The 26,452-nt window shown below is 37.2% G+C and overlaps 1 protein-coding gene across 3 annotated transcripts in view; it reads left to right on the forward strand.

Moving 5' to 3' along the window:
* Positions 1-26,452, forward strand: part of ccser2b (coiled-coil serine-rich protein 2b) — an 83,108-nt gene that overhangs the window by 8,996 nt on the left and 47,660 nt on the right. For all 3 annotated transcript variants that reach the window (XM_084135687.1, XM_084135686.1, XM_084135688.1), the window contains exons 2-3: positions 11,654-13,067; positions 16,506-16,687. In XM_084135687.1, the coding sequence (XP_083991813.1) occupies positions 11,687-13,067; positions 16,506-16,687 (1,563 nt within the window). In that variant the 5' untranslated portion in view covers positions 11,654-11,686. The remainder of the gene's footprint in view (positions 1-11,653; positions 13,068-16,505; positions 16,688-26,452) is intronic.

Consider the following 26,452-nt stretch of genomic DNA (forward strand, 5'->3'; position numbering starts at 1 on the left):
TAATTTGAGCTTTTTGACATGGTGCGTTATCCTGCTGGAAGAAGCCATCAGACGATGGGTACACAGTGGTCATAAAATGGCTACTAAATTAGTACTAAGGGGCACAAAGATTGTCAGGAAAATGTCCCTCACACTATTACACCACCAGCATCCTGAACTGTTGATAGGTAGGATGGATCCATGCTTTCATGTTTATGCCAAATTCTGACACTATCTGAATGTCGCAGCATAAATGAGACTCATAAACCAGGCAACATTTTTCCAATCTTCTATTGTCCAATTTTGGTGAGCCTGTGTGAATTGTTGCTTTAGAACCATTGTTCTTAGCTGACAGGAGTGGCATCGGTGTGGTCTTCTGCTGCTGTAGCCGTGTTGTCCATTCAGAGATGCTCTTCTGCATATTCGTTTGGTTATATGAGTTACTGTTGCCTTTCTATCAGCTTGATCCAGTCTGGCCTCCTAAGACCTCTGGCATCAACAAGGCATTTTCACCCACACAACTGCCGCTCACTGGATATTTTCTCTTTTTCAAACCATTCTCTGTAAACCCTAGAGATTTTGTTGTGTGTGAAAATCCCAGTAGATCAGCAGTTTCTTAGTCACTTATCACCTTTCTTCAGCAGATTGTCTTCTTGACCATGTCTACATGCCTAAATTGCTGAGTTTCTGCCATGTACTTGCTGATTAGAATGATCATTCATTCATTCATTCATTCATTCATTCATTCATTCATTCACTCACTCACTCACTCACTCACTCACTCACTCACTCACTCACTCACTCACTCACTCACTCATTCATTCATTCATTCATTCATTCATTCATTCATTCATTCATTCATTCATTCATTCATTCATTCATTCATTCATTCATTCAATCGATTAAATTTTTTATTTTAATTTAAGTGAACTTAAAACAATTTTCACATGAACTCATTATAATAAATGTCACATTTACCTATGCCCTTAATATCATGGCCTATTTTTTTTTCTATTGGCCCAGTCAGACCAGTTCAGATTTTTTCTTGCCCTGTCATAATACACAACAAGTTATTGTTTTCATTTTTTTTGAACATGTAACCTTGTAAACAGTGCTTTAAGATTTTTAGGTAGGTCTAATAGGTAGGATATAGTATACATAAATTTAATAAAGTTATCAAACACTTCACAGTCTTTACTGCATAAACTGTAAATTAAATATAGATTAATCCAAGAGCTTAATCTATTAATCCAAATTTAGTCAAGAGCAGTGAGTGATTTTCTCTTTTTCTTTTGTTCTTTGATTATCCTTAAAGTCCCTATGAAATTGAAATTGAAGTTTTTAGTTTTTTAGTATGAATAGGTTAGCCTTACTGTTATCTATAAGCTAGTGTGCTCCAAAACAATGACAAAATTCGCATTTAGAAGATATAAACATTCAAAACGTACAGTCTCTCACTTCTGCCAATATGGATCAACGTATCAATATATATATATAATGAGTTCACTGTACTAAAATGGCCCCCACAGTCACCAGATCTCAACCCAATAGAGCATCTTTGGCATGTGGTGGAACAGGAGCTTCGTGCCCTGGATGTGCATCCCACAAATCTCCATCAACTGCAAGATGCTATCCTATCAATATGGGCCAACATTTCACAGGATTATTAGGAACACCTTACTAATACTGTGTTTGACCCCCTTTCGCCTTTAGAACTGCCTTAATTCTACGTGGCATTGATTCAACAAGGTGCTGAAAGCATTCTTTAGAAATGTTGGCCCATATTGATAGGATAGCATCTTGCAGTTGATGGAGATTTGTGGATCTGGTGACTGTGGGGGCCATTTTAGTACAGTGAACTCATTGTCATGTTCAAGAAACCAATTTGAAATGATTCGAGCTTTGTGACATGGTGCATTATCCTGCTGGAAGTAGCCATCAGAGGATGGGTACATGGTGGTCATAAAGGGATGGACATGGTCAGAAATAATGCTCAGGTAGGCCGTGGCATTTAAACGATGCCCAATTGGCACTAAGGGGCCTAAAGTGTGCCAAGAAAACATCCCCCACACCATTACACCACCACCACCAGCCTGCACAGTGGTAACAAGGCATGATGGATCCATGTTCTCATTCTGTTTACACCAAATTCTGACTCTACCATCTGAATGTCTCAACAGAAATCAAGACTCATCAGACCAGGCAACATTTTTCCAGTCTTCAACTGTCCAATTTTGGTGAACTCATGCAAATTGTAGCCTCTTTTTCCTATTTGTAGTGGAGATGAGTGGTACCCGATGGGGTCTTCTGCTGTTGTAGTAGGGCTGCACGATTATGACAAAAATCATAATTGTCAATTATTCCCTTGAAATTGTAATTGCGATTATTAACTACCGATTATCATAATTTACATTGAAGCGGGTCCGCTTACATCGACATGTTTCTACAGTGGCCCTAAATGGACAAACGCGTTTCGTCACTATGTTGTTCTTCATGCAAAGAAGCTATAGCTAAAGTCAGCGAATAAAACACTGACACAATAAACAACAAGTAACAATAATATTCGCAATAACATCGTTTTACTGAATAATTAAGTAAACCTATTTTTTTTATTTTATCATTAAGAAACCTCATTGATTAACTGGCTACTCTCTGCTGTCTCAGATGACGACATCACTTCCTGTCAGCCACCATAACTTCTGTTGGTTGCAATTAGCAAACTCACCACTAGATGGCACTAAAAATTACACACTGCACCTTTAAAATAAGCTATAGAAAGACAAACAAAAACACATCTTAAGCACACAGAATAATGTAAGTGAACATTTTTTTGTTGTAATTGCGCCTTTAAACGATTACATAATTGTGACATCCGTAATTGTAATCGCGATTATAAATTCGATTAATTGTGCAGCCCTATGTTGTAGCCCATCCGCCTCAAGGTTATGCGTGTTGTGGCTTCACAGATGCTTTGCTGCATACCTCGGTTGTAACGAGTGGTTATTTCAGTCAAAGTTGCTCTTCTATCAGCTTGAATCAGTCGGCCCATTCTCCTCTGACCTCTAGCATCAACAAGGCATTTTCGCCCACAGGACTGCCGCATACTGGATGTTTTTCCCTTTTCACACCATTCTTTGTAAACCCTAGAAATGGTTGTGCGTGAAAATCCCAGTAACTGAGCAGATTGTGAAATACTCAGACCGGCCCATCTGGCACCAACAACCATGCCACGCTCAAAATTGCTTAAATCACCTTTCTTTCCCATTCTGACATTCAGTTTGGAGTTCAGGAGATTGTCTTGACCAGGACCACACCCCTAAATGCATTGAAGCAACTGCCATGTGATTGGTTGATTAGATAATTGCATTAATGAGAAATTGAACAGGTGTTCCTAATAATCCTTTAGGTGAGTGTATATATATATATATATATATATATATATATATATATATATATATATATATATATATATATATATATATATATATATATATGTGTAAGCAATAAGGTACGAGAGGCTGTGCTGTATCGTGAATAACCCTTCAGCCGTTACTTATTCACGATACAGCACTAGCCTCGAGTACCTTATTGCTTTTATAAAACGGTTGCCACACAATACAAATATTAAAGCTGAAAAATATTTATCTTTGCAACTTTCATGAAGTAAAAGATGGCGGCAAAGACTGTCTTATGAATGAGTCAGTCGGTAGAGAAGACTTTTATATTGAAAAGACTCAAACTTGTTTTCACGGAGAAGGAAGACGCAACTGACAAATGACTAACGTTATAGGCACGGGAAAACCCCTTAACGGTTAACTGTTAAAAGGACAAGATATCGCAGCGGACATTCAAACGGATTATTTTATTATGAATATAGGACTGACCTGAAGGAAAATGCAATGTCTACTGTGAATGCAGGTAACTTTACACTCGCTTTCTCGATCTCTCACAATACTCTACTATAGCTTCAATGAACAATATCAATGAGATCACACATGTGTTTAAGTTGCTAAGAGTGGTTGCTAGGGGTGTTGTGTAGTGATACATAGAACAGTTGGGTGAAGCGGTCATAGCCGTGTTTTATCGTGAATAAAGCACAGTTATTGACCAATCAGAATCAAGGATTGGAACTAACCGTTTTATAAATATATATATATATATATATATATATATATATATATATATATATATATATATATATATATATATATATATACACATATACACATATATATATATATATACACACATATACGCATATATATACTGGTAGGCAGGGAGGACTGTTAAACCATCATTATCATTTTCCTTAGTGTTATTTCTGACACATTATCAGTGAGTAGGCTATGTATCATAATTATAAGCAAACTGTATATGTCTGTCATTCTGTCTTATTATAGTCGATCTCTGACAGACAGTATTTGATGTCTCATGCATGTGTCCATGTGCACCACCTGATCATGTGTCATTTTATAAACATGGGTGTGCCTGGGAGTTTGACTGCAAACACATTCACTCACTTGGTTCAACAGACAGTACAAATGCAAATAATGAGGGAAAGCAAACGTGAGTCTTAGCGGTAGATAAATAGCTACAGTAGCTGTATCCATCTTATTTTGCAAGTAAGCTGTTTTTTTTTTAATGTGCAAGACTTCCGATTCACAGGTAAATAACTAAGAATAACAAAGTGCTGTAAAACTTTGGTAAAACTATTTGTGCTACAAACCGGTGTGTTTATGATTATAATTGAAATTAAAATAATATGATAACATTTGAAAGTTTGCAATATAAAGCAGTATAATGGTATGTTTTACCATTGTAAAATGTATGGTATGTTTTTTTTTTTCAGGTAAAAGAACTGATTGTGAAAATTGAATGACAGACACATTCAAATTACAAATGGCTGTGCCCGCTCTTTCGTGAAAAATAAGGTGGATAGTCTTATATCTTTAATCATTCAATTCACTGGGTTGCACAGCATCACTTTTTTTTTTTAATGACTCAGCAGGATAAAAGAGAACTTCCTGGAATATTTGCATGACCGCATTCTTTGTCACATGTGCTCTTGTATAATAAAGGAGAGACCTGAACCATATCTGCAGACCAGAATATCATAGATATTTAGGGGTTGGCTCTCAAAATCGATGTACATCATCTAATGTCATTATATTTGGGCACACACAATGGCTCAGTGTACACCGCTCAACAAGAAGGTCCCTGACTCAAAAGGCCAGCACTCCCTTCAGTGGATAAGGAAGATAGATGAATGGATGGATGATATTTGGAACTTGATGGACACAAAGCAAAATAGATTATTCATAACAACCACATGGCAGTGAACAGTGCAAAAACAGCCTGATTTTATGTAGCTTAACACTAAAACAGTTAAACTATATATATATATTTTTTTTTTATTATAATAAAATTACCTGCGTTCAAAGGCATTGCAAAATTGATACATCAGATTTATTATATTAATGCTGCATATAAAGTTGCTTGCCCAGCAACCCTAAAATAACTTTTGCTAGTATAGTGCTTAAAGGGTTAGTTCACCCAAAAATGACCTTCGTTCATCTTCGGAACACAAATTAAGATATTTGTGATTAAATCTGAGAGCTGGCTCACTCCTCAATAGGCTTCTAAAGACGTTATAACTTGCTGGCCCAGAAAATGCATTAAAGACATCGTTAATATAGTCCAAGTGACTACAGTGGCTCAATCTTAAGTTTATAAAGCGATGAGAATACTTTTTGTGCGCAAAAAAAAACAAAAATAACAACTTTATTCCACTATTCATTTCCTTCTCTCTGGGCCTCGAGTTTTTTCACGTAGTGTTTTAGCGCAGTGCTTCTGTGTTGTGCATCACACGCATCACACACATGACCAGCGTCGGCCAATAATGAGCCTATGTGCGACGTATAACACAGATGTGCTGCGCAGTTACACTACGTGAAAAACTTGAGGCCCAGAGAGAAGGAAATGAATAGTGGAATAAAGTTGTTATTTTGTTTATTTTTTTTGCGCACAAAAAGTATTCTCGTCACTTTATAAACTTGAGATTGAGCCACTGTAGTCACTTGGACTATATTAACGATGTCTTTAATGCATTTTCTGGGCCAGCAAGTTATAATGTCTTAGAAGCCTATGGGGGAGTGATCCAGCTCTCAGATTTAATCAAAAATATCTTAATTTGTGTTCCGAAGATGAACGAAGGTCTTACGGGGTTGGAACAACATGAGGGTGAGTAATTACTGACAGAATTTTCATTTTTGGGTGAACTAACCCTTTAATACACTTCTATAGGGGCTTTTTGCACTTGGTAGTTATAGGTACTAGCCACCAGGGCGGTTCCCCAAGAACCAAACATTCCCCTAGGGCCATTTTTACACAGCTTTTTTCAAAATGGCGGGTGCTGTTTCGTATACCTGTTGCATGTGTTCAATCAGCGTACACTTACGTCACTGATAGTTCCTATTGTACTGGGTTAGACCCTACTTTACTTAGGAGCTAATTTAGTTCAACCAAAAGGCATTCCTAGATATAAATATTTTCCCAGTTCATGTGGTATGAACACGCCAAAAGTGGGTAGTCTGCCATTAGTTCTAGGAACTATGGAAAAGTTATTTTCGGTGCGAAAGCCCCTATTGTCCCTCCTTGTCTTGGCCTGTGTTGCAAAATGTAAAGCAATGTGAAGCCGCTGCCCACTGACTGCTGTGTTGCCTATATCTACATAACAATCTCTAACAGTTGATACATTTCTACTTTTGCATGGCATACCATCATACCACCTAGTCCTATAATGGATGATTGTAAAATTCATGTACCATAGTATTTCAAAAATACTAAAGATACTAATGTCCTAAAGATCTATGTAATACCATAATACATTATGTTACTGATTACTTGATGAGAACCTTGGATGATGCGAAGAATTACCTTAAAAGGCTTTGTAAGCAAGACAACCCAGAAATGTTGATGAACTAAAACTGCTTAGTTGGAAGGAACGGTCTAATTCACCCTCAGTGTTGTGCAAAATGGGTGATACACATGATAACATGTTTCCAATACAGAAGTATCTCTCTGGTCACAGGGCATGTTCCTCTGTCTTGCTTTTGAATAGACAATTTGTATCCAACTTTTGGCAAATGGCGATATCTTCACTTGGTCATGCTTTATCCCTCCAGTGAATTCATTAATACGGACAGGGCTTTTGAACATTTGTCACATATTGAATGAATAGAATGAATAATGCTTTGTGCCCCTGCATCAGGTTAATCTTCATCATAGTACACACGTGGCTTTCAGCTCTCTGATCTTAATCAGAGTATTGTCTGAAAGTGTGGGCCTCTCATATGATACCTCCTTGTGTTGAAAATGTCAATAGATTCTTTTTTAAAGTCCTTATATCATTGGCTTGCAATTTCAAAGCCCCAAGGACTGCATTAAATATTATATATAATATAATGCAATATAATAGCATTATTGTTTGACATACTCATGATTACCCCCTTCAAGCAAAGGGAAGTCTGAGGACAAGGACTAAGATGTTAGGCTTAGCTAGAACAAAATGTTCAACCATAAGCACTGATCCCGTGGGTGCTCGAGCCCCCAAAAAACAGAAGATATTCTTCATTCACTTAACCCAATCAAAAAACAATTGAGATTCCCAACCTCTCTGATTGGTGGATCTCACATCAGGTCCCGACGGGTTGTAATATTCTACCATTGCGTTTAGCAATACAACATAACAGCCTGACACAAATGCTTGTGCTTTATTGTTTTTTACATAATGATAAACTGCATTTAAATAATGAACTCTAAAATAATCAGGTATGTCAGTGAGAGAGCAACTCGCAACAACACTTGTGGAAAGAATATGTTTTCCTTTGGTTGGAAATTGTATTTACATTCTGTGTATTTTTCTTGGTGAGACACTTACAGTACATTATACAATACATTATACATTATACAATGTACAATACAGATTACATTGTACAATACAGATTGTTTCACAGCAGCTTTACAGTGATCAAAAGGAAAAATAATGATTCAATAATGCAAACATAGTACAAATTGGCTGTAAAACAGTTCTAAAAAAAAAAAAAAAAAAGCATTGTTCAGCTGAAGTCAGTTCAGTGTTGATTCAGATCATCAATTATTAAATTAATTCCATTCGGCTATAAAGCAGCTCTGCAGAAAACAGTGATGTGATGTCACCGTCCAGCTCAATTAAATTCTCAAATGTGATAATGTGTTGAGTGTATGCTAGGTTAAAAAGATGTGTTTTTAATCTAGATCTAAACTGACAGAGTGTGTCTTCCTCCCAAATAACGCTAGGAAGAGTTTGGGCACTAAATAGGAAAAGGATCTTGGATTTTGGTATTCTAGGTATTATCAACTGGTCAGAATTTTGAAACCGCAATAGACGTGAAGGACTATAATGCGTAAGAGCTCGCCCAAGTACTGAGGAGCTAAACCATTTAGTGCTTTGTAAGTAATTAGCAAGATTTTAAAAGGTGTGCAATGTTTAATAGGGAGCCAATGCAGTGTTGACAGAACCGGGCTAATATGGTCATACTTCCTGGTTCTAGAAAGAACTAGATGGCTGCTGCATTTTGGATCAGCTGGATTTTGTTTATTAAGCCCTGCAGGGCAACCAGCCAGTAGAGCATTACAATAATCTAGCCTTGAGGTCATGAACGCATGAATGCACTTGCAGAGAGAGCCCACCACACGGTCATCAGATTGGCTGTGGGTTGTGGTTGATTTTTGTCTCTTCTTGTAGATATGTTGAGTCTGGACCAAAACATTTCTTACAACTGGAATCACATCACATCTGGTTAGAACATGGTGATTCCTTATTCTGCGTCTCCCTCTAGTGGGCAACATTAATATAATAGCTTTCATTTTCCAGTTAAAATGGCTGACAGTTTAGAATTTGCTGTATCATAAATTCATGAAACAAAGTGTGTTCACCTCTTGACTTCTTCTCTATATGTGCAAAGTTTTGAGAAGTGCAGACTTTGTGTGCGCAAAAATCAAAAATATAAACATAATAGTCATAAGGGGTAATACCAGGCACATATAAAGAATTTAATCTTCTAAAATAGATAACTTTTTGTCAGCATGGTCTAGATCTGATGTGGGGAAAGTTAAGGGTCTGACAAATGGCCTGAGAAAAATAAAAAAGACAAAAAGTCACTTTTTTTTAACAAATTAGAATGGCGGTTAAATTTTTTAGATAATCATAAAAAAAATATTTTGTTCGGGCTTAAGGCAATGATTCAGTAGAAATAAGAATTTGAATTCTGTCACACACAGTTGCAGAGTGATTAGCTAAAGCTTAAAGTTGCCACCTAGGGTTGGCTCAATACCACAAATTTGGCTTCGGTACAATACCAGAATCCATACTAAATCGATACCATAGGTGACTAAGCAGCCTCAAAAGATAACTGAATAAAAAAATAAAAAAATATTTTATTAAGAACACTGCATGAAACTGCAGTAACAAATGTGTTGCTTGTTTTCAAGCATGACTAAACAACATAAACAGCACTTCTCAGTGCTCCATACTAAGTAAAACTGAAGTAATACAATTCATTTTTATTTTATTTTTGTATTATTGAACTATTATTGAATTACTATAATTGAATTATACAAAAAGTGCAATCTTCCTATAAAAAGTAACAGAACAAGTGGTAGATCAATTATTTGCATTTATGCTCCAAGACTTAGCCTAATCTGTTTTGGCATACAGTATCAGTGTTTGTTTTGCCTCGTCCATTGCTATGGTGATCATCACTGGCAATCATTGCAATTTCGGATTCAATCCACCATTTAAATAAGGTTGTCATTTCAGAAACTTTGAAATGTGCTGTTAGCAGCGCTCCAATTATAATCACTGACTGAGCATTGTGCCGATGACATACCAAGTTTCGTAACAATATGCCAATGTGCATTTTATGACAAAATTCAAAATGGTCAAATGGGAAAATTTGGTTTAATTCAACTCTGTATGCTGCTCTGAATCAAAAGATAACAGATTTATGATTTTTGTGCAATCCGTTCATAAGTTACTAGCAAAAATAGTATATATTTTTTTTTTCAAATCTCCTTGGTGGCGCTGTACTGAAACACAGCAAGTAGCCTTAGGCCATGCTTTTGATGACGTGTACCAAGTTTGGTCTGAATTAGGGGTGGGCGATATGACGCCTTATACTCCGATATGAGTAATTGTATTTCACAATAACGATATATAACACAATATAGTTATTTTTGCTTTAAATAAGGTTTTTATGATATAAATTTTTGATACCATTGAAATTTCATAATTCTTATCACCATTTTCAATATAATTTAAAAAACTAATTGCCTACTAGCTTAAAAAGCTCTCAACCTTACTGAAGACAAGTAAACTGTGATAAAGAAAGAGCAAAGAAAAAAAACTACAATAGAACAAATACACAAATGAAATAGACCAACCTGAAAAACTTCAAACACTAGAAATACTATATAAAATAATATTAAGTAATCAAATGTATAAAAAACAATGCATAGGCTTTACTGTGTAAATTAAATCTACATTTATTCTTATTAAAGTTACAAAAGTGATTCAGTCAAGAACAGAGAGATTTTCTTTTTTTTTTTTTTTTTTTGGATGCTGTCACTTTAAGACCGACTTCACGGATCCAATATACTTCTGCGTTTTCTCTCTCAACTGTTAATGTTCACTTAAGACATAAATGACTGTTTACTTGCAAATACATGGTCAGTTTGACACATGGGTATGTGTATTTAACTGTTCAAGCCTAATTAGATGGCAAAAAGCATGAGCAGCGGCTTCATTTCTTGCATCTCTCAGACAGCGCTGAGAAACAGTCTCTCAGAGAGCACGCGCATATACTGAAATAAGTTATATTTCGCTGCTTATTGTGTTTCAACTGTTTAAAATCACCTGTTTTTAAACCGCAATGCAGACAATAGGCTTTTGTGATGAAGCAGCACAGCAACGTCACATGAGCCTTACCACGATAGAGATGAAAGTCCAAAATCTGTACCCGTTGACATATCTACCGGTTAGGCCTAATCGTGTCTGCCGGTATATCGCCCACCCTAGTCTGATTACACTAAAGAGTTGCAGAGATACAACTGTACATATTGATGTGCTGTCGTGCTCTTTGACAAATTTGTTCGCACATTATTTGAGAACAGTGGTAAAAAAAAAAAAACCGGATGGATGAACCGGCTAGGACGAGTTTGAAAAAATAGGGTTTTTTTTTGCAAAATTCAAGGTGGTGAAAAAAAAAAACCCAGCAGACAAAGCGATTCTTCCTTTTGAAATGTTGTCTAATGTGTGACCCCCTGTCGCCGATTCAACATGTAATCTGCCCACAACAGCAACTAAATTGTACCCCAGACAGGGGTCAGCAGTGATGTAGTCCTAACAAAAATGCAACATGCTCAGCACCAAGGAAAGGAGTTGAAACTACTGAAACTTCACTTACCCTTGCGTGCCTTATCATCATAATTTTTCTGTCTTTAAATCACTGAACGTGCATGTAAAATAATGTGAAATGGCCATGTCATGCATTAAAACACTGGCTGTTGTGTACAACTTGCAAACAAAAAAAAGCTTTTTTCATATTTCATCATGTCTCTTTTTCCCTTTTTGCAGTTTTGTCCACATCCATGGTGGTGAACCTAGCTGATGGAAAGGAACGCTGTCAAACAGCTCAACATGGTCTCCAGGCTTCCCAAGTTTGCTTCCCATCCCTCAGTCACCACCATGACCCCCCTTCCCAAAGGATCAGCCCACCCGGTTTCCTCCATGGAGTCTAAAGTTGGACCTATAGGCAGGCACAATAGTTTGACACGTGTGCCATCCCTAAATTGGAGAAAGGGTGAAGAGGACAGTGGAAATAAAGTTCAACAGTCTGGCTGCTTGGATGAGGAGAGTAGTATAACTATAGATTCTCAGTCCCCAGTAATGGTGACTAAAAAGCCTTCCCCTGCAGCTGCAGTTAAATGTAAGAGTGCAGTCCCAACTTCACAAAGTAGCTGTCCCAGGAGTATACCCCAGCCTAGCAAAACCATTCCCCGCATGACTACTCCCAAACGCCTCTCCACAGGGAATCCCCTCTATAATGGTATAGCTATTCTGCATGGTGGTAATGGTGGTGGTGGTGGTAATGGGCGTTATGGCACCTCAGGGTCTTGTCTTGGTGATGTATCCCAACAAAGAACCCTGCAGGGCAAACTGTCCCTGTCCAACGACAGCATCAAGTCTTCCTCTAAAGAGAGCATAGTCCACTCTCAGAGTTTCACCCACATCAAGAGCGCAACCTGCCCCACCAGCCCACCCATGACCCGTTCCTTCTCCTTTAACAAAGCTACAGAGCTTGCTAAAGAACTCCCCAGACCTTTAGTACAATCTCCAGTGGCTAGATCACCCCTCATTCAACCAAATCCAGTATTATCTGATGGGAAAGTAGGTAAATATGGGATTGCAAGGCCCTCTGTAACTACTAGTGATCATCTTTTGCCAACGACCACAATAAAGAAATCACTTTTACCCAGCTGTTCAGGTAAGAAACCATCAATGCTCAGTTATAGACTTACACGACCAACAAACACCACCAAACATCTCCGTCCTGTTGTCCCCGAAAATGTCCAAAAAGAAGCAGAATTGAGTAAAGATATCCAAGATCCTACACAGATAGCAGAAACCAGTTCAGAACCAACCACCAACAATGAAAGTATTGAAACTACCCCAAATGAGACCTCATTTGAAGTAAAGGAAGTTGAAGACATTCTGGGCCCTTTCATGGAGGTTTTTGATGTTATGTCGCTATCTTCGTCCTCCTCTGTGGAGAATAATGATACTAGTGAAGAGTACATGGATGACTTTGATAATCTCGGGAATGGAGGTGAGACCCTGCTGCTGCCTGTCTTCAAAGAAGGGTTAGACCACTTTGGACTATGTACAGATGCCAACACCCTAATCACCAAGTGCAATGAGGAATCATCGCTGACCAACCTGCACACCTTCTTGTCCGAATCAGTTGACTGGGCAGGGATGGGACTCGCAGGTTTGATTGAGAATTTCTTTATTTCCATTACACCTCAGAACTACTAATCCCAATTTCTGCATTTTGACTGTTCAAACCCTAGGTAACTTCAGAGTGTAATAAATGACCCCTGCATTGGTGTCCTAGTTTGTAAGAATGTTCTTAAATGCATTTCTTGAAAAATTATTATAAGAACTTTTTTTTTCTAAAGAATGAAATGACAGGCTTAATTTGATGTAATCTGATTGGTTTGGCAGTTCTTGCTGAAGACTCGCTAATTAACTGAATGAAAAACACCTCAAAGGCCGTCTTTTTGCACTACCTGCAGATAACTGTAATACTCTTAACTTATTTATTACTATTTATTTGATTTAACATTAATATTTGAGTTATGACTGGCTTGAGGGGAGTTCAGCACTTTCTGGTGCTTTTTATTTTATTTGATGTGTTATGTGTTTTAAATAGCTATTTTTATAGAGCCTGTAAATTATTGTTATCTAATTAAATCGAGTATGTCCATCACTTTGCAAAAACTAAACAAAAACATACTGCGTGATGTAGCCTTTTCGGTTTAGGTTAGACTACTTAGCATTTAGAGTGCACGCTATCACTGCGTGATTTACCCTATTAAAATGCTGAAAAAATGCCCCTGGATGAGTATTTGTCTTTTAGGCTATATTTATATCATATGATATAGTCCCCCAAATATCAGCACGGTTGCAAATGCGATTTTGATTTTATACCACTGTTTAAAAAATTGCCTGTTGCTCTATTTTGCAGATGAAACTAGTTCCAAACAAAGCCATGGCAGAACTGTTTTGCATCTTTAAGCAACACACAGTGGTGTTTTGTTACTGAAATGAAATCGGTCCATTTGAACGAATTGGTTGAGTTAATGATTCAATGAATCACTCATTAACAGTGATTGCCGCCACCTACTGCCGGTTTTAGTATCATATTTAAATATTTTCAATTTTAAAATCATTTCATATATCATCAATTTTTTTATTTTTAAATCATCAAAACATTTATGCATTTGTAACTGCAGTTTAAAGGCCTTTAGATTTAAACTAATATAGTGTTAAAAGTTGAAGTATGTCATGTTATAATCTCAAAGCAAAATCTCAAAAATGTAAAGTATGCACTATACATAGGGTGCTTCTCAATATCCCTCCTCGTCTCCTCGCTCCTCCGTCCTCCATCCTATGACCCGGAAACCGATCGAGCTCAGCCATCTTGAAGGACATCTCAATTCTCTAATTGCACCGCGAGGAGTCAAGGATCGAGGAGTTAGGAGGCTTCCTGAGGAGTCATGAGCGAGGATACACAGGTGTATCCTATGCGGAAGAGTTTTATCGACTTAAACGTGACGCACGTCTAAATTCTCCTCCCCCTTCACATCGGTCACAATCATTTTAATTTATACTTTACCTTTGCAGTTTATATAAACCACACATCTCACATATTTCAACAGGGTATCTTGCTTTATTATTATTTATTATGAATTTCTTAAATAAACAAACTTCAACAACATAAGGGCAGATCCTTTGAGCGCTGCTGATGACGCGATGAAGTGACGCTCGAGTGATCAAGTATTCCAATGTATAAAAAAAAGTTACATTCGAATCCTCCATCCTCGCGTCTTTTCCTTGCAGCCTTCCCTCGCATCCTACAGGGGGCGGAGCTGAGACGCGAGGAAAGGAAGCGAGGAAAGGAAACGAGGATGCACAAATAAGAAATGAGAAGCACCCATAGCCTATATGTATCAGTGGTGTTCTGAGGAGGCAAAGTCCTCACATTTTTTTTTTAAATGTTTTTTTATCAATCAACTTTAAATTCATGTCCCAGTTACACTTAATATTGTCACATTTTTCTGGTTAAACATTACTTTATACCACATAAAAAAGAACCCAAATGCAATTCTATTTTGTATATTTACATTAACAATGTAATTAATGTTCTATTTATTAAAACCAAGTAAAAAAATCTCAAGTTAGTGTTTTTTAGGCATTTTTTTTTTAATACATTTATTCCGAAATAGGAATAGGCTGTAACAATTTTATTTGCGAATGTGATCTGATGTTCAGCTGTTATTTTTAATAGTGAACTTATTTTCGAATCATCAGTTATCAAGCTCAATAAACACTGGTGATCACAGACACGAAGATGTACCTTTAATTTCACCAAGCTAATTGTTTACTAAAAAATCCCAGCAGTCATCACGTTTTTGAGGCCATTTCAAGTTTAATCTTGACGTGACATAAAGCGGTGAAATCTAAGTGGCTGAGTTGTTTACTTACTTTTTAATTAGTCTTCCCAACTCAATCATTTAGTTAATTCAGATAGATCATTCAGGTAGACACGAAAACAAGGCGGATTTATCGCATGAACCAATCATATCCAACCATAGCGCTCATGTGACTTTCCCCATTCATTCTCAATTACCCCGCACCAAACCCATCACACGCATTACGGGGTCTGTTAAAACTCAATGGGCTGTTGCGGAGCCAGAGGGGTGTCCAGGGGTGTCCAAAATGTAATTGGCTACATCTGTTTTACCTCCTCTTGAAAGAAGCATTTATTTTGATGCACGGCAGCGCAACACATTAATGTATTAACGTTAAATATTAAGAGAATATTAACGTTATTTGCAAAACACAGACAATTAAGAATAAACAATTCTTAAATTAACAAGCGCAGAGCTGTTCAAAATCAGTCAAAAATTTTGACTGGTTTCTACAATTTTGGTAGCTTATTTATTAGAAATACAATGTCACATGTGCCTAAACAATAAAACAACAATAAGTATTACACATGATATTCTTTCACAGTCTATGGACCTCTAAAGTAGCCTTGGCCACCCCATGTATTAAAGTTTAGTTCCGCCACTCTCAATGGGCTCAGAGAAGGCAAGAGAGATGCGGACTTTAACTTTACCTGCTGTTGTCGCTGTTGGACAGTGTCACTTCAGAAAAACGAGGGATTTACACACTTTTATTTTGTCACACTTTGTAATATTTGCATTTTTATTTTTATAATAAGGATTATTTTCTCATCCAATTTTTTTATGAGGCACTGCCTCCCTTGCCTCGTCTGAGGAAATGTCCCTGACTTGTATGTACATAAACTTATTTTCTTTTATCAGTACTTCTCAGAATTGTATGCAATATTGTATATGCATTGTGTATATGCAAAGCTGTATACACGGTTTGATGCTGCCTTATATTTTGGCCAAGACAATGTACCTTAGAAGGCAGCATAATGATGTTGATGAATGAACAGCCTTTTGGAAACGTATTCCATCTTGAATGTGCTTATGGTGCTTAGAATCCTGTCTGATTAGCTTTTGAAAAAGGTTGTCATATTTAAACAATTTGAGCAGATCCATACTGTCACTAAGATTACTTTAAAATATATTTCTCTGTCACTTTCTCACCCATTTTATTGTCTGTCTTTCAGCTGGTAATGATGACTTTGAACATGGGACATCTCCTACAGGCGATTTTCCTCATGGCTCGTCTCTGGACCTGTCGCCCTCAGACAGCTCTGGAGGGACTTACATGTGGGATGAAGAGGGGATGGAGGCACTGGCAGACTCTGGACACCCCTGTGGAAGCTTTGACTCTGATCTCAACAGCATGGTGAGTCCAAAGCTTTATGAAATGATTGACCTAAGCAACTTACAAGAGAGAAGAAATGTTTGATAAACATTTTCATAATTAGTGGATTATTGAGTTTCATTATTTTATCTATTTAAAAAACAAACAAAAAGTTTTTAGTAGTGGTTCTTTAATTTGCTTGTACAACTAGCCTTTGTGGTCTTTGGCCCTGTGGTGGAGAATCGCTCCTCTAGGCCAGTGGTTCCCAAACCTGTCCTGAAGGACCCCCAACACTGCACATTTTCTTTGTCTCCCTAATCAAACACACCTGATTCAACTCATCAGCTCATTAACCCATGTGATAATGAGCTGATGAGTTGAATCAGGTGTGTTTGATTAGGGAGACAAAGAAAACGTGCAGTGTTGGGGGTCCTTCAGGACAGGTTTGGGAACCACTGCTCTAGGCAACTCTCTGCAATCTTCTTTCCAAGCTCCTAAAATACACGGCCAAACTTGTCTGAATCTGTGTGCTTAATGGTTGACTTTTAAAATCACAGTTGATGAACACAGTTGATTTTTTTGTGTCTTTAAAGGGGACATATTGCACACAGTTTCTGCCAATCTCATGTCAATCTTCAGTACCTAGTATTGCATCATTCATACACAGCTGTACCGCTTCTTTCCGAAAACATTCAAACTCCTGGAGGCGTGCCGTGAAGTTCTGCCGATGACTTCCGTAACCCGAACAAAGCACGTTGATGGGTGTTGCTCTTGCTCTCGCTCTGGTTGATGTGTGTGTGCGCTCTTCCGGGAGAAGTGCCCATACAAGGAATTCCGCCCTTTATGACGTCATACATAGCCATACTCAAAAAAAAAAGTATCTTATACCCGAAACTTATACGAACCCTGAAGGAGTGTATTTGACACAGAAATACTTTGTCCTACTCATTTTTTTAAACTTTGGCCATGTTTAGCGTGAGAACCCAACTCTTTAACAATGTACATACAGCGGGGGAAATAAGTATTGAACACGTCATCATTTTTCTCAGTAAATATATTTCCAAAGGTGCTATTGACATGAAATTTTTACCAGATGTTGGTAACAACCCAAGTAAGCCATACATACAAAGGAACAAACAAAAATAAGTTCAGAAATTAAGTTATGTGTAATAATGTGAAATGACACAGGGAAAAAGTATTGAACACATGAAGAAAGGGAGACAACTGCTGAAAACTTACAGTAATTAAAAAGCAATCCAGCCCCCTGTCAGTGGAAATTAATAACAGCTGGTTCAGTCCCAAATGATGGCTTACAAAAAGGTCTCATTGCCAAGGTGTCACACAAGACACATCTCATGATGGGTAAAAGCAAAGAGCTGTCTCAAGACCTTCACAACCTAATTGTTGCAAAACATAATGATGGCATTGGTTATAGGCGCCATTCTAAGCTTCTGAATGGTCCAGTGAGCACTTTTGGGGCCATAATACGGAAGTGGAAAGACAATAATTTCACCATAAATTTTGCCTCGACCAGTGCTCCTTGCAAGATTTCTGATAGAGGAGTGAAAAGAATAATCAGAAGAGTTGTCCAAGAGCCAACACCAAGTTGTATGGTGTTTTTAGGTTAATGTGCACTGCCATTTCTCCTCCAAATATGGTGTGTATTATGGCATCCAAACAGTTAAATTTTGCTCTCATGTGACCACACTATATTCTCCCAGTATTTCACTGGCTTTTCCAAAAGTTGTGCAGCAAACTTTAAATGAGCTTCAACATGCTTTTTTCAGTAATGGAGTCTTGCGTGGTGAGCGTGCATACAGGCCATGGCGGTGGAGTGCATTACTTACTGTTTTCTTTGAGACAACAGTACCTGCTATCTGCAGGTCTTTTTGAAGCTCTCCACAAGTGATCCTTGGCTCTTGGACAACTCTTCTGATTATTCTTTTCACTCCTCTATCAGAAATCTTGCGAGGAGCACTGGTCGAGGCAAATTTATGGTGAAATTATTGTCTTTCCACTTCCGTATTATGGCCCCAAAAGTGCTCACTGGACCATTCAGAAGCTTAGAATGGCGCCTATAACCAATGCCATCATTATGTTTTGCAACAATTAGGTTGCGAAGGTCTTGAGACAGCTCTTTGCTTTTACCCATCATGAGATGTGTCTTGTGTGACACCTTGGCAATGAGACCTTTTTGTAAGCCATCATTTGGGACTGAACCAGCTGTTATTAATTTCCACTGACAGGGGGCTGGATTGCTTTTTAATTACTGTAAGTTTTCAGCAGTTGTCTTGGCTTTCAATGCCTTTTTTGCGCCTCCCTTTCTTCATGTGTTCAATACTTTTTACCTGTGTCATTTCACATTATTACACATAACTTAATTTCTGAACTTATTTTTGTTTGTTCCTTTGTATGTATGGCTTACTTGGGTTGTTACCAACATCTGGTGAAAATTTCATGTCAATAGCACCTTTGGAAATATATTTACTGAGAAAAATGATGACGTGTTCAATACTTATTTCCCCCGCTGTAAGTCAGTATGCATGAAAAAGCATTAGACATCCCCTTTAAAGTGAGATTTGTCTTGTGCTCAGAGAATGACTGGATAAGTCTGTCAGCTTGAGTAATTGAAGGTGTGTCTCTGATTACGCATCATAATTCTGAGAACTCCAAATTGGCTCCTGCTGATAGTCATTTGTCTTTCTTCTGGAAGCAGACGATCAGATTGTCAGCTTCATGGCAGTTAGTAAATGGTGAGGTGAAATCAAAGTCAAATGAGAGGATGACTTGGCATTTATTCTCAAAGCGCTAGCCTTTATCCTCCTTTGCATCTATAATATATTGTTAAATGCCTCTCCCTATTATATTTATCTTTCTCTTTAAGCCAGATTACAAATCTTTCAATTAGTGTAAGTGCGTCTCTGTTTAGTTATTATTTAGCAAAATATTTATTTTTGTAAATATGGCACATATTAGATAAACAACAGCTGCATTTTCCTATCATTGCTTTAAATGATTCAGTGTATTATAGTAATACTTTTTGCTAAATAATATTTAATAAAATTTGTTAATTATATTTGGCACTGATGAGTGCGTACAGCTGCCACTTAAAGTTGGGGAAAGTCGTTTTTGAAATATGCTGTTTGGAAGTTAGTCGGACCGATACAACAACAAACATGTAGCCAATCAGCAGTAGGTGGCATATGGCGGCCGAGGAGAGAGAACGATCAAGGCCCTGTCCCAAATGGCACACTCCGGACTTGTGGACTTCCTCAGAGTCCACACTTTGGTGACGTCATGTAGTGCAGACCTATAGGGCCCTTGGCGCGAGTCCACGAGGGCACATTGAGAGGTATTTTTGGGACAGACTCGATCGGCACGCCGGAAATAACGGCCTGGTTGTTGTTGGACAGGAGAAATCACATTTTTGCGCTCCGACGTCTTATCTGCATGTCAACTACACATCCTAATTTTACAGTTCTATATTTTGATATTGTGCATATCACCTGGGCATTAAACAATAGATATATCATGCTTATTTAAATGATGTATACAGTTGTACATAATAATAGGCTACATAATGTTCCATTTTGAACTAAGATTACAATTTTAAAACATAATTTAAACATAATTTTTTCAATTTACAGGTTTCAATATTCATACTATGTTTACATATGACTCAGTAAAGCCCTGACATTCGGTTCTATTTATTTAATGAATCATAATGCTATCTTATTATTAAACGCGCTATTATTATGTTTGAGACATCAACCACTGGTCGATGACCATAATGTTTGTATAAACTGTAGGTAACAACTGGTAAAATGTACATTTAGGTCATAAAAACCGTAATATTTTCTTCTCAGCCATGTCAACAATTATCCGTGAGTGAAATCTCCTTCCATCTGTTGTCTGATTGGCCTTTCGCAAGGATTCCTGGGTAGTTAAAGTGCGTGGAGCCTGCTTCTATGCGGGCTTCGCGGAAGACCGCTTCAAGGGTACAAAGGGGGCGCTGCTGAGCACACTTCAGAGCGGTAAAATGCTGAATTGGATGGCCTACGGACTCGTAGACTCAGCGAGCACGCGCAATTCAAGTCCACGAGACCAAAAGTCCGCATGAAGTGCGCCATTTGGGACAGGGCCCAAGAGGGAGAATTGAAGAAAGACTGCAGAAATGGAGATGGGACACAATACAAAAGAGAAAAGCTCAGAAGAAATCACTGGAAAATAAAGGGGTATGTCTAGGTCCCACGTTAATATTAGAAAAGCTGTCCAGCGCTGGAGAGAGCTAAGTGGGAAGGCCTGAAAACAGATGCGGTCAAGGCTAGGGAAAAGAGGCCATCTTGGCATGCCAATTTTGCAAATGGAGCTTGAGGTAAGTAGTTTAGCGCCATGTTGCGTTGATCAATACGCCATTTCCTGTTGCACTTCTCAGTGAAGACACATTAAAGCCCACTCGCAGTTTGCAAAAACACACCTAAAAATCTTAGACTGTGAGAAACAAGATTCTCTGGTCTGATGAACTTCAATTCCGTTTCTGAAGGAAAGCAGCTGAACAAAGCAGCTGAATTAGTGCTGTGTAGCCTCTTTAATAGCCTACCTTCAAGGGCCACATGGGGGCAGCAGAACCTCACAAACATTCAAAGCGTCAACCATTTCAATAAGCTTATCATCTTACAGAACATCCTACATAATAGTTCATTTCCTCACCCTCATGTTGTTCCAAACCCATATGGCATTCTTTTTTTCTATGAAACACAAAATTAGCTGTTTTGCAGATGATCTTTTACATGAAGTGAAAATGAATGGGAACTGGAGCTCTCAAGCTTCAAAAGTAAAAAAACAAAACAAAACAAAACAATAATGTATCATAAAAGTAGAATATAAAATATGACTCATGCACTACTTTTAAGTCTTATGTATTCATGCAATATCTTTTTGTTTAAAGATACAATAGTTGATTCTCTACAGAAATCTTTTTTGTTTACTGTTTGAAAGCCTCCTCATATCCTGATAGCAATCACTATGCAACAAAAATGTAATCATTTATTGATAACAATAATTCTTCCATCTAGCAATGTAGTTTTTTTAGCAATGTTTAGCAGAATGGTTGAAGCTACACATAGAAATAGTGATGTAATCAGATCACGATTGTGTTTATATAGTATTTTACAATGGCTTCGAACACTGCTCCGCCAATCATAACTGGGCTTGTATCTATCTATTTTATAAATTACCTGATATTCTGTAAACACAACTTTGTTTCCAGACATTCCAGATTTAGTATTTTCATCCTTTCCAGTCTAGTGGCAGTATTTGCCTTAGTCTTTTCATAGGTGGTCTGTAGCTTTTTCAGCTTGGGTCTTTGTTTCCTTTAAATACTATCCTTCAACTTATTCGACACTTGCTCAAAAACGGATTATTTAATCACAAACTGATCATTTTAATAAATAAATAAAATAAATCATTGTGGCGCTTCCAGCTGAAATGAACAATTGTCATTAAGTAAATATTTGCTAATATTAAATACTTTTACCATAATGCTTGATTTGTAAATTAATATATTTTGTCATGTGCATCACATAAGCAGCGCCATATCTATGACTTCTAACATAGAAAAACTTTGCTCAGGAGAAACACGAGTCACGATAAAAGAGAGTAAAGGTTTGTAGTAGCAAGCTAAAATGGCATGTTGCTTCAGCAAAAGTGTTTCACATCTGAACTGCCGCAATATGTACAACGACATATAAGAAAACTTGCTGCAGAACAAGTACCGAGTACTTCTGCCAATACAAGTACTACTGCCAATACATTCACAGACGTGCTGCTGTGAGCATGTGATAACCCCCATAGCAGATCTATACAGGTGGAGCTGGGGAAGGTGTGGGGTTTCTGAAAGCGCGCTGCAGACTGCTAACAGCAAACAAAACCAGTATTTGCTGCGTTATGTAAATGACGATGCGATCGCTACCAAATTGAGTTTGTACCTCTCAGCCTGCGCCGTCTAGAGTTTCATGCCAGAACTTGGTATGGATTCTCCTTAGCTCCAATAAGGACTTAACCGGCATGTATAGAGTGCTGCAGTGATGTTGTGATGTTGCTTTTTTTTGGCCAATCCAGAAGTTAGCATCACCCTGGTTTTCTCGACAAAAACCCAATAAGATTTTTCCATTGGCTTTTGGATTATTTCAGAAAATAAGCTGTTACCAACAACACTTTATGATTCTTACATGTTTTGTTCATCATGATAATCTTCACAAATGAACACAAGTTTCATGCATTTTCAAGCTTGCATACTTTCAGCAGAAGTAAAAAGCTAAAAGTAGGCTATTAACGAACTACACTACACTGTTAAAAAAATCTGTAGAAATTACAGTATTATTGGCAGCTACTTGCCAGTAACTTACTGTAGATTTAAATTGATGTTATTTACTGGCAACAGTTTGTTCAAAGTTAAATGAACATTAAACATTAACAAGTCTTTATCTTTACAGAATAAAACTAAAATAACTGCCTCATGCAAAGCATTCTGGGAACCAAAATCTGAAGGAAAAAAACAGAAAAAGGTTGATGAAGATTTCTGGTTCCCAGAATGCTTTGCATTAGGTTGTTATTTTATAGTTTTATTCTGTAAAGACAAAGACTTGTTAATGTTTAATGTTCATTTAACTTTGAGCAAACTGTTGCCAGTAAATAACATCGATTTAAATCTACAGTAAGTTACTGGCAAACAGCTGCAAAACTACAGCAAATTTTTTACAGTGTACGGTTGAATGAATTTAACGTAACAACCATTAAGCTTACACAATCTCTTTCAGTCTTTATTTAATAACTTTTCCCTGAAATTTTGAGTTAGAATAGTTTGCACGAAAGTGAATATAAACACAAGACAGTGAAAACGGACTAGTGAGTAGATACTTCGGACTAGTTTTCCTGTTTTGCTTGATGAGGTTTACTATCCCCGAAAACCTCTGTAGTCCCATTTAGCCACTTGATGGCAACGTCCTTTTCATAACAAGTAAAAACTTTTAAAATAAATTACAAGGTGGTATTAATGATGTATTCTATTTCACGGAATAAAACGTGAAAATATCTTGAACTTGTTTTAACTATACCTTACTTCAGGCATTTAACCAAAAAACCCATTGACTTCAAGACAGTGGAACCAGAAGTGCTAAAATTCTAACTTGTTTCTCTGTTTTGGCCTACAAAGAAGCGTCCCCCCTGCAGAACTCTATAAGCAAATCATTTGAGCTAGAAAATATTTGACTCCCTGGTAACCATTTCAACAAAATGCGATTGTAAATGTGAAACAGTAAATAACAAACGCACACACACACACACGCACGCACGCACACACACACACGCACGCACGCACACACACACACACACACACTGTGACTTGTCAAGAACTTGCCAACCAAGTGAGAAAGCTCCTCACAGAACGTTTGTCACGCTCAAATATCAGTGCTCCTTTTCTGATTGGCCGAGTCAGAAAGGATGATTTCCTCCCCACTGCTTATGTGTGTTTCCTCAGACAGTTCAGCTGACCCAGTGTGCTGTGTGTTTACACCTGCTGTCTTGACTTGGGTTTATGCTGAACGTAGGATATGAAAGTCATGAAACTGTGTTTCAAAGTGAAGTGTCTGAGACACTGTGGAGCCAAACAAGCTAAAATTATAGGAGGCCATTTGGTAGTGTACTCATAAAAGTTGACAAAATAAATGTATATAGGATGTATTTTAAATTTAGAGTCTTTCACTTCTGGGAAAATGAACCAGCAGTGTTTCGATCAAACTGATTTTCGTATGACATGCCTGACAATGATTTGTTTTTATCAAAACATTGCCGTTTTAATTAAGAAACATAAAAAAAAGGGGGAATAGGCAAAATAACTGACCAGTCAGATCAGTGCTCCACTAGGGGGCAGCTTGTTTCCAACAAGATTAATTGCTACAAGATTGTTGTTTGCAAGAGAGATGCTGTGACATTATTATACATAATTTTTTTTCTCTCTTTCTTTCACTCTTTTATACTCTGTTCTGATCTCCCTCGCTTTCACTCTCGTCATATGGGCTTTCATGGCCACGTTCTCAACATTGCCTAGTCATTTGGGCTGTTTAGAAGTTTGATGCATCTCCCTAGTTCACCAGGACCGTCTGTTGTTGTTGCCTGCCAAGCGTCACTTGAGGGCCCTCACTATGGCACTGAATCCATTAAGATAACACGTTTCTCATGTTTTTTTCTTTCCTGAAGGCAAAACCCAAACTATAACCATCCCCTGAAGAATCTGCAAGATCCTAAAGCATTGGATTTTAATTTTAAACACCACAAAGGGTGTAACTAAGTAACTTTTTCCCATGGTAAAAAAGTTTTAGGGTGCAATGGGGCTAAATGTACTTTTCACTACTTTCAAAGTGTATGATTGCAGAAAAAAAGATACAAATACTTTAGCTAAAGTAATATGTTTTGCATAATAACCAAGTTGTCTCTCTAATACACCTTCAAAACAATAATTTCAGCAAAGTTTGTACCATATTCTGTTTATTTTGGTAAATAAAAAACTATTTAAATAAATAGTATCCCATAATTAAATATGGCTTTTCAGTATTTTATATGAAATTATATTTTAAAATATGGTTTCATATAGAGGTCGATTGACCGGTTTTGCCGATTAATTGGCACCGATAGCCGATTGCTGGAACAAAATATTTAGCTATTTTGATTAGATAATCAAGTGTACTAGAATTGAAGCAAATATAGTGTGAGAGTATACATACAATATACACATTTGTCTAATTTCAATGCTATAGCCTTTGTGTAGATATAAATATGGCCACTTTAAGCATGCATGACTTTGGATTTATGTGAAATGGTAACACTTTACAATTAGATTCCACTTGCAACATTAATAAGGTTAATACAAATATTGTTCATTGTTAATTTCAACATTTACTAATAGATTTTTACATTTTAAAGTTGTATCTCTTAACATTAGTAAATAACGATCATAAATAACGATCAAGGTATAATCAATATATTCATATTTTTTTTATATTTAAAAAGTACAGTTGTTTTTCAATTTTTTGTAATAAAGTTTAGCACTATTTTTGTGTTATGTTTGTTTTCATTTAGTATCCATTAAAAATAAACTATCGGTTGATTAATCGATTATCGGCCAGCGTGGGCCTACTTATCGTCATCGGTAAAATCCACTATCGGTCGACCTCTAGTTTCATTATAAATGTGGTTATTATCTCCAAGGTAGACACCCAACTTAATAAATGATATTAACTATTTTAATCTAACCCCAACAATAGGATCGCTATTTACCCCAAATACCATACTTTTACATATTCTTCAGTTATTGAAAAACTTTCGATTTAATTACCTTGAAACTGAAAATCATTAACTAGACTTTTGTCTTAAAATATATTGGGTATTTTTAACAATTCACATTTGAATTGACATTGTGTTGCTGCCCACAATCGCATCAAGGATCAGACACATTGACAGGTTTAGAAAAATTCTGCCATCTACTACTCCCTACTACTACTACCCTACTCCCTACTATCCCTATCTAGTGGTTTAGAAGGAAATAAAATCAAATGTGACATTTACCTCGGCCCTTTAGCCCTGATGTACCCTACCCCTAAAAAATGGAAAAAGGAAAAGAGAACCCTTCTTGATGCATTAAAAAAATTACAGAGTTACAGTGGGCAGAAATGTGAACACAAGTCTGTTTACAAGCATAGTCATCCTTTTTAAGTAATCTACTGTGTCCATGACTTGCAGTATTTCTCAGGG

The sequence above is a fragment of the Abramis brama genome, assembly GCF_963993115.1.
Source record: "Abramis brama genome assembly, chromosome: 14".
In the NCBI taxonomy this organism is placed as follows: domain Eukaryota; kingdom Metazoa; phylum Chordata; class Actinopteri; order Cypriniformes; family Leuciscidae; genus Abramis; species Abramis brama.